Source organism: Rhopalosiphum maidis, chromosome 2 (genome assembly GCF_003676215.2).
Source record: "Rhopalosiphum maidis isolate BTI-1 chromosome 2, ASM367621v3, whole genome shotgun sequence".
Classification (NCBI taxonomy): domain Eukaryota; kingdom Metazoa; phylum Arthropoda; class Insecta; order Hemiptera; family Aphididae; genus Rhopalosiphum; species Rhopalosiphum maidis.
The window spans coordinates 8,332,593-8,345,378 of NC_040878.1; the positions used below are offsets into that span (position 1 = coordinate 8,332,593).

The 12,786-nt window shown below is 34.6% G+C and overlaps 1 protein-coding gene across 1 annotated transcript in view; it reads right to left on the bottom strand.

Annotated features, from left to right (window-relative positions):
• The window catches only part of LOC113555310, a 125,426-nt gene that overhangs the window by 74,382 nt on the left and 38,258 nt on the right, over nucleotides 1–12,786 (bottom strand). Inside the window, 29 exon segments of the mRNA XM_026959736.1 lie at nucleotides 60–261; nucleotides 333–848; nucleotides 939–1,070; nucleotides 1,137–1,319; nucleotides 1,392–1,842; nucleotides 1,929–2,186; nucleotides 2,257–2,453; nucleotides 2,524–2,788; nucleotides 2,861–3,264; nucleotides 3,332–3,759; nucleotides 3,831–4,212; nucleotides 4,339–4,527; nucleotides 4,597–6,170; nucleotides 6,344–6,533; nucleotides 6,612–6,863; nucleotides 7,509–7,802; nucleotides 7,882–8,085; nucleotides 8,166–8,393; nucleotides 8,461–8,709; nucleotides 8,775–8,957; nucleotides 9,023–9,532; nucleotides 9,591–9,824; nucleotides 9,894–10,028; nucleotides 10,128–10,250; nucleotides 10,316–10,553; nucleotides 10,623–10,756; nucleotides 10,822–10,941; nucleotides 11,562–11,822; nucleotides 12,447–12,699. Of these exon segments, the coding sequence (XP_026815537.1) occupies nucleotides 60–261; nucleotides 333–848; nucleotides 939–1,070; nucleotides 1,137–1,319; nucleotides 1,392–1,842; nucleotides 1,929–2,186; nucleotides 2,257–2,453; nucleotides 2,524–2,788; nucleotides 2,861–3,264; nucleotides 3,332–3,759; nucleotides 3,831–4,212; nucleotides 4,339–4,527; nucleotides 4,597–6,170; nucleotides 6,344–6,533; nucleotides 6,612–6,863; nucleotides 7,509–7,802; nucleotides 7,882–8,085; nucleotides 8,166–8,393; nucleotides 8,461–8,709; nucleotides 8,775–8,957; nucleotides 9,023–9,532; nucleotides 9,591–9,824; nucleotides 9,894–10,028; nucleotides 10,128–10,250; nucleotides 10,316–10,553; nucleotides 10,623–10,756; nucleotides 10,822–10,941; nucleotides 11,562–11,822; nucleotides 12,447–12,699 (8,789 nt within the window).

A 12,786-nucleotide genomic window follows, 5' to 3' on the forward strand; every position in this document is an offset into this window, starting at 1 on the left:
ACGTTAGGTCTATTGTTTATGGTGATTAGTGTGCATTGATTAATTATATAGATATTTACGTTTGGCACACTGCTTGACAAGTAGATGTATAGCAAGTTTGGCCTGAACTACAATCACTGTTTCCTTTGCAGCTTATCATTGGATATCTACAAGCAAACAGAGGATCACCTTCGAGCAGTAAAGGGCAGCTACATTGTTTTTGGTGATTTGAAACAGAACATAATGCATTTACACCACACGCAGTTGGAGATTCACATATATCTAAAATTAAGATTTTTATTCCATATAAGTATGACGTGATAATAAATTAGATTATGATATTTTGATTTTACCTCTACACTTGTTGTTAATGCAAGATCTATCATGTGGACAGTCTGTGTCGCTTCTACAGCCAACGTTGCACACTAACCCATTACAAATTTCTCCACTTCGACAATCGTCGTCCTTGCGACACAAAGGTTTACATATAGATACTGACATATCGCACTTCTCATTTCCGTGACAACTAGCGTCAGAAGAACATACTGGTTGACAGGAATTATCTTTACATGAATAATTCGCAGGACATTCTTGATTTTCGTTACATGGTTCTGCCGGAGTTCTAATACATGCTATTTTAGCTGTAGGATTGGGAACAAATCCAACTCGACAAGAACACATGGCCCTTTGATTAGCAACCGTACAGATGGCATTTGGTCCACAGGGCATTGCCACACAAGGATTTGTGCATACATTATCTCTACAAGACTCTACGGAAGCGCAATCTTCATTCGATTTACATCCAAATAAACACATATTATTCAGGCATATATGTCCTAAAAAGCAGTCATTATCTACTCTGCAAGTTACTAAAAATTGAAAAATATTTTATTAGTTCATATTAAATATACCTATTATTTTTTTACTGTTTATTTTAATTACATATTAGGTTAACTTACACGCGCAATGGTTTTTAAAACATTTTTCATTTAACGCACAGTGATTGTCGGCTTGACAATCAGGTTGACAAACAGATTGATGACATGTACTATTTGGATAACAGTTTTCATTGATCTCACAAGCAACAGGAACTATACAAAAAATAAAAAATAAACATAAAAGAAATATTCTACGATTTTGTTATATAAATTACATACTTCGAACACATTCAATTTCACTGCCACCTGTAAATCCAGCGGGACATGAACAGTGCTTAACATGATTAATCACTTTACAATTAGCATTTAATCCACATGAGCCTTGTCGTTCACATGGATTATTACACTGGCCTTGTAAACATTGTTCAGAAAGACCACATTCTGCATCCGATTGACAAGATGCTAAAAAAACAAATTTTAATTTTATGCATTGTAATATTATTTTTACACAAGTAAATTAATTATTCAACTTACATTTACAAGCCCCATTGTAGCAGTATGTATTACTTGGACATTGCTGATTTGAAGTGCATGCTACAGCCCTAGGTCTACATCCAATATTTAAATCATTTGGATCTCCTTGATATCCTGAGTGACATATACAGGAGCCATAATGTGCTGACGTTCCACACTCAGCATTTGGACCACATTTTACTTTTTCACAGTTGTCTTGACATTTAGGAATACCATTAGTTTGAACACAATGCGCTGCTGGAGGGCAGTCTTCGTCGATTTGACATTCAACTGGTGAATGACAACCGTCTTTGTACGGATCTCCCACAGTTCCAAGTGGACATAGACATTTGAAGGAACCTCTTGAGTTATCACATCTAGCTCCTGGCCCACAAGGCGCTGCTTCACATAAATCCAATACATCACAACCAAAATACGGATCTCCTGTATATCCTGGTTGACAATAACAAACCTAAAAATAAAAAGCCAAATTATTAAATTTATCAAATATTAAAATCAACTATTATTATTATTTATATTTATAATTTGATTGCATACTTGTTGGTGATTTTCTGCAGAGCATAAAGCGTTTGGTCCACACGGGTTGTTTGCTAGACATGATATTTTACACATGTGATCTTCACATATTTTATCATTTGTACAGTCTTCGTTTTCATAGCATTCAATTTTGTGGCAACCGATGTGTGGGTTTCCATGGTATCCAGGCTCACAATTACATACTGGTTGATGGTCAACTGCTGAGCATTCAGCATGCCTTCCACAAATAACTTCTTCACAAACGTCAGTACATTGGGTCTACAATTAAAATAATATTAAATCCATTACATACAAATTATATGACTAACGTTTTGTGTAACATTATTACCTGTCCTATTGTATTTGTCTTACAAATTTGTGTATTTTCACAGTTATCATTTGTAAAGCATCGTAACTCTTGAATGCATATATTGTTCTGACAATATTGAAATTCTGGACAACTAGTATTGCCGTGACAGGTTGGTTGACATATATTTCCAATACAAAGTTCGTTTCCAACGCAATCTCTTGCCAAGTTACATTCCACTATTTAAAATAAAATAATATTGAATAAAAAAAATATATTAAAAATTAATTATTTGATTTAGCGTTTTACCTGTACATATTCCATTATTACATTTAGTTGTAGTGGGACATTGGCTATTAGACGCACAGTACAATATTGACGTACAGCCTAAATGAGGATCACCTGTGTACCCTGCTTTACAGTTACACATAGCAGCATCATTTTGTATACTGCAATCAGTATTCTCTCCACATACTTTAGGTACAGAACACGGATTTACACATTTCGAGTTCACGCAAGCATTTCCCGAAGTACAATCATTGTTGTTTGAACATTCAATTTTCATACACTCCACCTTTGGATAATATACATAAAGCTTATAAGATATGAACTATTTTAATTAATAAATAATTATATTCATACGAACCTTGGGATCACCCTGTGTTTTTAAAGGACATTGGCATTGAATTTCATGACGTTGAACTGAGCAAACTGCATTACGACCACATACTTTGTTATCTGCACAAGGATTTTTGCATTGATTCTGATGACAAATTGCACTTTCTGGACAGTCGTTGTTAGTAGAACAACTGTTCGGATAATGACACCCTTCAGCATTTGGATTGCCCAACAGTCCGTCAGGACAGATACATGTAAATGATCCAGGCGTATTTTCACATCTTGCTGTTTTATGACACGGACTTTGTTTACATTCGTCAACATCTTGACATTTATCATTTTTCAGTTCATATCCATTGTTACAAGTACATATGCCTTTATGCTTGTATGCCTTACAATTACCATGACCACAATTTATCAAATCACACGGGCCTAAACATATATCAATTTATTATTTTCATATAAATAATGTCAAACTAAATTTAAATAATTTACTTACTTGTACATTTGTTGCTATTAGTATGACAAATTTTGTCATTTGGACAATCTTCGTTAACCAGACACTCAACTTTGAAACACCCAACATTTTTATCAAAAGCATCTCCTAAATATCCAGATGGACAAGTACATGCTGGTGCATGCTCAATCATATGACATAATGCATTATTTCCACATGCATCATTACACAGTTCTGTGCATTTTCCATTTACACAAGCTAAATTTGAAGCACAGTTCTCGTGTTTTTTACATTCGTTCGGTTTATTACAACCCGGTTCAGTGTAAGGATCTCCTACTTTACCATCTGAACATAAACATTGAAAAGATCCTGGTGTATTTAAGCATTTAGCACTTGGATGGCATGGATTTTGCATACATTCATTGATATCTTTGCAACCAGTGGGAGAACTTTCATAACCACTTCCACATCTGTAAAATAATTTGATTTAATTAAATTAAAAAATAAATAACAGCTTAAGTATCTAAAAAATCTTTCGTACCGGCACTTGTTGCCTATACAGATTTGGCTGGTATCACAATCTGAATCCAAAGAACACCCTTGTCTACAAATTCCTTCCACACAAACTTCACCCGTCAAGCAATTACTTGCAGTAAAGCAAACTTTTTCACATTTGTTACTTGTACATCGTTCTCCTTCAGCACAATCCATTCCGCTCAAGCATACAACTTTGCATATGTTTCCATTGCACTCTTGGCCTAATCCACACTGGATATTATTATGACATATGTTATTCGATCGCACACAAGACTCTTCTGGAACAGGATTTGGTTGAAACCCTTTGTTACAGGTGCAAATAGCGTTATGATCAATAGTACTACATTTTGAATTTATTCCACACACACCATCACGTTTACATGGATCTAAAATTTTGTATGTTTTATGTAATTAATAAATAGTTAGATTAATAATTTTTAAATTAATTAAGAATAGCTAACTTAAAATATAACTTATTATTAATTAATAATAAAAATAAAAATGTTATTTACTTTGACATTTAGCGTTTATGCAGGACTCATTGCTTAGACAATCCTTATTACTTCGACACCCTAGTGTACAAACTCCATTTATACACGCTTGTGCCGACATACATTGAGAATGTCCAGCGCATGGAATTTCACATTTGTTTTGTACACATCTTTCACCAGAAGAGCAGTCATCAATGTTCCGACAAACCACTATTTTTGAATAATTTAAAAAATAATTATTAGAACTGAACAAAATGTAATTAAAATATTATAGCTAACCTTTACACTCTCCATTCGAACAAACACCGCCTTTGCATTCCAAGTCATTAAAACATTTAGTAACTGATCTGACACATCCAATTTTTGGTTCACCATGAATAGGTTCAAAATTATCGGGACACGAACAAATTGGTTTTCTTTCAATAATGTTACATATTGTGTTTATACCACAAGATTTTTCACACGGATTTATACATCTACCGGATTGGCAGACACTTAACAATGGACAATCAATATTTCCGTTTGGACATAAGCCTTCTTGTCTACATCCTTCCGTATAAGCATCTCCGATATGGCCAGGTGGACACTTACAAATGTATCCTGAGTTAGGATTAGATTCACATATGGCAGTGAAATGACACGATGACTCGTCGCACACTTCTATGGCTTCACAAGATATTTCAGGAACAGGATCAGGTTTAAAACCAGGTGGGCATTGACATACAGATGTGTGTCCATCAGCAAGACAAACCGAATTAGTTCCACAAGTATCTTTGTCACACACATTCATGCATGAATGTGATTGTCTGTTGCAAACTTGTGTTTGTGGACAATCGTCATTATATACACATGATACTTCTTGGCAACCATTTGAGTCATATGGATCACCAGTAAATGTACCAGGAGGACATTGGCATTGAGCCACATGATTATTTGCCACACAAATAGAATTTAGGCCACATATGGTATGATCACACACTGATTTGCATGATTTTAATTTGCTTGCTGGATCTTCTAAGCAAGCTTCAGAAGGTAAACATTCAACGTCTTGTTGGCAGCTACTTTTTTTCATAGGGTGACAACCATTTCGATCATTTGTGTTTCCTACATAACCCGGTATACATTGACAGCTACCTTCGTGATTATTAGCTACACATATTGAATTAAATGGACACGTTAATTCGATACAAACTGATATGCATTTTAATACTCCCAACGCATCTGGTTTACATGATTCATTTTCTTTACAATCAGCATCGACTGAGCAGTCAGGCAATGAAGGCTTTTCACACTTAGATATAACTGGATTCCATACAAACTCTGGACGACATGAACAAACGGGTGCGCCATTTTTTTCCAGTAAACAAATTTCATCTGGTCCACATGCTACTCGAGTACATGCACTAACACAAGAAGATATTCCATCTGATATTATGGAACATACTTTACTTGTCGAGTTGCAGTCTTTGTCTGTTCTACATTCTCCTTTAGGTGCCACCCTTTCGAGTTTACAACCTAGGTATAAGTCTCCAGGATTTCCAAAATATCCTTCGGTACAAATACACGACGAACGATGACCTTCAGTAACACAAACTGCATTGGGTCCACACTGTAATTTACTACAGCCATCAACACATTTTCTAGCTTCTTTATTAATATGGAAACATATTTCTGTATCTTTGCAATCGCCATCGTTTGTACACTGGCCGTGTGATTTACATCCGGTTTTAAAATTGTAAGGATCGCCAATCAAACCCGGTGGACATACGCATTTACCGAATACACATCCAGCTCTAACACCGCACTTGATATTATCACATTGATTTTCACATTTTCCACGATTACAAACGTATCTATAATAATAAAATAAATAATTAATGAAATATTAATTATTTAACTAACTACAAATTTAGTATTTATTTTTTTAAACTATTATATCATATATTCATATTATACAATATACATAACCTAAAATATAATGTTTATTTTATGCAATATATCTAATTTAAAAAAAAAATGTATTTACCCTATTGGACATGGAACATTTTTTGAACATTGACAAGTCAATGGATCACGACAAATTTGTGGCATTTTAGCTGAACATTCTAAAAATGGATTTCCCACGTAACCTTCAATACATCTACAATCATAACTTCCAATTGTGTTGATACAAACCGCATTGTTACCACAAGCCGAAATCAAACATTCGTCAATATCTGAAATAAATATTTATAATGAGAATTATTGAATTTATTAAATATATAATTAAATTAGGCAATAGTCTAAGTACTTACCAACACATTGAACGTAAGGATTTCCTTTAAATCCTGATGGACAGTTACATTCAATAGAATTTAATTTTTCTTTACATAATGCTCCAGTTCCACACGTCATATTTGAACAAGATTTTTTAGATTGAGAATCACATTCTTCATATGGATTTCCTATGAATCCAGAATTACAAACACATTTGTTCTCATTCAACACATCATATTCACAGTGCGCGTTAATCCCACATCCAGGATAACACGAAGGCATTGCAATAGCTAAAAATTAAAAAAATGTATTTATTTATTTATTGTTTATATTTCTTTGTAATGTTAAAAATAAATTTTCTGTTTTCAAAACATTATATTTAACATAAATGAAAATTATTATTAAATTATATCAAGTTTATTTATTTTAAAAATGTAAAGGTGAAAAATTGTGTATAATAAATTTATCTGTAAAGCTTAACTTTAGTTAGAGGTAGATATTTATATAGACAAAACGCAATATTATATTTATATACAGTTAAATTAGTATTACAATTATTAATAAGAAATTTAGATCTATAATTTAAATATATAGTACAAAAATAAAATAAAAAATACATTCATATTAAGACTTAATAACGATTATTATAAGACGTACTTTAAGTAGAACATCATAATCAATTAGCCAATCTACATTTACCTTTATGACTTATTTTTCAAATTGTTTTTGTATAAGTAGGTATTGAATTAAAGAATAGAGGTACAATAATTTTATTTATATAATTTATAGAAAAATCATATTATCTTTTATTACTACATATTCTCAGCAAATAAGATAATTTAAAAATTTCTTTAGTACAAATTAAATTTTAAATTTTTTTAAAAATTATAAATACTTAATTATATTATAAAATTAAAAATATAACTAAAACTTACGTGGCATGCACAGGTAATTTGGATCTCCAATGAATAATGGATTACAAACGCAATCGTTAGTTTCATGATTACAACTAGCCCCAATACCACAAAAATGATCTTGACATTTCTCTTTACATCGTCCAGCAACGCAAATATTAGGCGCGACACATGGGCTGGTGCTTGAGCAAGTATCTGGCTCACAAGAGCCCCCAGCAAATGGATTTCCAATAGAACCTTCTAAACATTTGCACGTAGGTCCTTGTGGCGACACTATACACTGTGCACCGTGGCCACAAATATATCCATCACACGCTGCAATAAAATATTATGAATCAAGTATTAAAAGTTTTTATTTAATTTTAATTTCAAGAAAGTACAGTTAGACACTTACGTGAAACGCATTCACCAAATATAGATTCTACATAACCAGCACTACATCTACACCATGCAGCATGTTTTTCAGATTCACAGTAAGCATTTTGACCACAAGGTAAAAGATTACAAGGGTTAGTACAAGTTCCTTTAACACATGCTAACTGTGCAACGCATTCATCGTCCGTAGAACACTCAAACTCTGGTGCTTCTTTTCCTAAACCTAGAATACATAAAAAAAAAAAATATTAATGTTGGTTTAAATTTGTTTTTAGAAATTAAATATAATTAATAATTACTTACAACCAACAGAGTAAGGATCACCATTTGTGCCAATCGGACAAATACATTTGTAATGACCTTTTTCATTTATGCATTGTGACCCCAAAGCACACGGATTATCTTTACATTCATCGACATCTTCACAACCGTGCAAAGGATCTCCTTTATATCCAGGTAGACACAAACATTTTGGAGGATCACTCGGTGTACATTGTGCATTCACGCCACATGGAAATCGATCACAAGGACCTTTTACGAATAATAGTTAATAAAAATCTTAAAAATATTATTATAATAATTATTTATATATTAATACTTTTGCAGAGATTGTTGTCAAGAACATCGGTATAGTATGGTACGGGACAAACACAAACTCCTGGTTGAATACAATTCTCGTTTAATAAGCAATCTGAATCTTTTATACATTTCTTTTGACTACGAGAACATCCATGATGTGGATCTCCACTGTAGCCAACTGGACATAAACATTCATGTGTGCCAGGTTTATTGATACATTCAGCACCGTATCCACATGAATGTATTTTTTCTTCACATTCGTCTACATCTAAAAATGTATTTAAAAATTAATACCTAATAAATTTAATTAATTATAATACAATGTATAAATACCGTAACATGATCCATCTTCTCTAGGTCTATATCCTTTTGGACAAGCACAATAGCTTACTCCGCCAGCAATGGACACGCATTCAGCACCAGCTGGACATTTTCCTTTATTACAGCCAGCTAATGTGCACTCTCCATTAACGATTTGATATGGTGGTCTACATTGACATTCTAATGAATTGCATTCTAAACAGATAAAAATGTACATCATATAAAAATATATTTTTGTGGCATACAATCTTAATAATTACCTTCACAGCTAGAGAAAGGGTTTCCGTTGAAGCCTGGAGGACACTGACACTCATAACTTCCAGGAAGATTTTTACAAACGGCATTAACTCCGCAAGCAGGTTTGTCTCTGAGTTCCGTACATTCATTGGCATCTCTACATTTACCAGTTTTCGGGTCCCTTATGTAACCTCTTTGACATATACAAACACTTTCGCCAACAAACTCATCTTGAACACATATCTCAGATCCCGGACATGGAGACTTCGCACTACATTGTGTAGGACTTTTAGCTTGCGAACATCCTTCTCTGAACGGGTCTCCACTTATTCCACCCGGACATTGACAAGAAAACGATCCTGGCTCATTGTTACATACTGCTCCCGGACCACAAGGATTACCCTTGCATTCGTCAATATCTGTACATCCTATGTTTGAATTTCCTGTATATCCTGCCGAACATAGACACTGAGCATCTTTGTTGAGCAACATACACTCAGAATTGGGACCACATTGTACGTCTTCGCATGGATCTAAATGATAAATATTTTTCTCAGTATATTAAATTGAAAGCTATTGTTTTATTCTTACGTCTGCAATCATCTCCGACGTTTGGCTCGGGGCAGAAACAACGCTTTTGATTACCACAAACAGAGTTTCCTGGACATTCGCTATCAGCTGTGCAATTAATTACTTTGGTACATTTGATAAACGGATCTGGTTCAGGTATGGAACCTCCAGGGCACACACAATCAAATGAACCAGGTAAATTAATACATAAAGCATCTTTTCCGCAACTGTTGGTGTCAGAACATTCGTTTATATCTGTGAATAAATGTTAAAAACCAATATTAAAAAAAATATTTAAGCAAAATTAATTTATAATATGTTTACCAGTGCACTGTTTAAACGCGTTTCCGGTAAATCCAGGTTTACATTGACATCCAAAACTTCCTGGTGTATTTGTACATAACGTATTTCCTCCACACCGTCCAAACGGTCCATTTACTTTGTCACATTCGTCGATATCTTAAATTAAATTTTTACACCAGTTAGTATATAATATATTTATAAAAGCATAAATTATGTGTAGGTGTGAATTTAGAAAAACTCTTTGATGAATCTTACCAACACATCCTAAAGATAAATCATTGGGATTGTATGTCCAGCCTTCTTCACATATACAGTACGCTTCTTGACCGTTAGGTTTGCAATAAGCGTGTGTTCCACATTTGACGTCTTCGCAAGGAGCTTCAATAAATTAATAAAATAAAAATATGAATATAAAATTCAATAAAAAAATAATTTAAACATACCTTTGCACTGAATTCTTGGTGGGGCACCTACATATCCCGTTTGACATTGACAATGGAATCCACCGGGGGTGTTTGAACACATAGAATATGGTCCACATGGTTGAGCGAGGCACTCGTCAATGTCCACACACACTGATCCTTTGGCATTAAATCCGTTCTTACAAAAACATTGACCTTCAGTGCACTCAGCATTAGTGGTACAATCAAAGTTGGATTTACATAAAACCGTAACGTCAACCTACGGTTAATAAAAGACCAAAGAATGAATAATTGATATTAAAACCAAAATTAAAAAATGATCTTTTACTTGTTCGCAAGCAACTTTTGGATCCGGTTTGCCAGAATATCCTTGTGGACAAAGACAATTAAATCCAGGGCTGGCATTCTCACAGACCGCGTTGGGACCACAAGGCTTACTTAAGACTTCGCATTCGTTTATATCTAAACATAATCAATTCAGTAAGACTAAAATAAGAAAAAAAGTTTTTATGAGTAGAAATAAATACCTTGACATCCTTTCATCGGGTCACCTGTATAGTCTTCTTTGCACGAACAGACAAAACTACCGACTGTGTCCGTGCAAATGGTATTATTTCCACATGGCGAGTGTTCGCATTCATTGATATCTATCACGAACATATTGACAGTGTTATTAATATGTAGAAAAAGAAATATTTATAAAAAAAAAAGAAAATGCAATATAGATACGTATAACTACACAGTAAGTCAAGAAATCGTCCAAAACAATAATAAAAATTGGTACATACCGAAAAATCTTGATGCGTTCGTGCCACACACAATAGTAATCAAAAAAAAGAATGGTTTTACCTCCAAAATATCGGCGCATGCTGCTAAATACTCGTGTAAAAAACAAGTATAAATAAAATAAGATTTAAAGCAACGAATTTCCGACTAAAACGGGAAAACGATGCGTAATATAGAATCTAGAAAGGAAAGGTGTAGTATAAGATTGCATTAAAAAAAATAAACACTAAACAAACAATAATATATAAAAAGAGATAGAAAGAGAGAGACACAAGAGTATTGACCCACGCGCAGCGTCTGTATAAATCGACACTCGACGACAATAACAATAATAATAACAATAATAAAAAAAAAGCGCGCCATGCAAGTGTCCGGTGCGTGTCACAGCAACCAGATGAGCAATGATATAGATATCATTATAATATAATATTAAGCATCGATCGGGGAAGAATCGACAAGCATTAGCGGACGGCACACTAACTTTGGCAGTGTTCTATCGCGGACCCGGTGAACCCGGGCGGACATTGGCAGGTGTACGAGCCAGGGACGTTTGTGCATTTGGCGTTGACCCCGCACGGGCTGGATGGTGCTCCGCACTCATTGACGTCCGCGCATCCACTTCCTGCTCTCATTTCCTCCGCGGACGCGGTATATCCGGTCGCGCAGGAGCATGTGTAGTTGCCGGCTGAGTTTGAGCACACGGCGTTGGGACCGCACGGCGAAGACTCGCACTCATCCACATCTGCGTTTCCGTCCAAGGCGAAATACGGTGTCGATGTAATGCACAATAATACATATAAATTATACGTTAGAAAAAGCAGGTGTTAGACACGGTCTATGTTATTATGTACACAGTGTCGCAATAATATTATTGAAATTAGGTGGTAGTAGGTGTAAGGAGTACGCAGATAGTACCTATGCGTACGGGATAAATTTTTTTCATCAATTTTTTTTTTTTGTTATGCACACATTTGTCGATGAGATGTAAAATATTGGTATAGAGTCTAAATGAAAATAGAAGCGATTTTAATTCCGCTAGAGTGCAGTTTTGACATCGGTATACAGGTATATGTACGACGCGTGAACATTACAAATTAAGTTAAACGGCAAAAGTTTCTTTTTTATTATTATTTACGAGAGAGAATACGTTCGGTCGACAGACTGTATACTTCTGTACAAAACTCGGTTTACTTGGTGTTTACAAACTGTCCGTTGTTTCGGACTGATTCGAAGTAATAAAATTAATCAACAAATGCGCTGTTGGTTTTGAGATTGTTAATAATTGTCCATGGGTTACACATTTTCATATTATCGCGTAGTATTATATACATGATCTGGTGACAAGCCGCATGTGATCGTCGCATACCTTTACAAGAGTGGAACGGGTCGCCGACAAATCCCGGAGGACAAGTACACCGAAAACTGCCTTCGTTGTTGTGGCACTGTGCGTCTTTTCCACAAGGAGATCGCGAACATTCGTCCACGTCGTGACATCCGGCGCCGTACGCATCGCCCGCGTACCCTTCCGGACACTCACAGTGGTGACCGCCCGGAAAATTTGTACATAGAGAACCGGGACCGCAAGCGTTCGGCAGACTACACTCGTTTACGTCCACACACTGTTTATTATATAAAATAACATAACAAAATTATAATATTTTATAGCAAAATAGCATTTAAATTTCATAGCAAAATTATTTCTCATG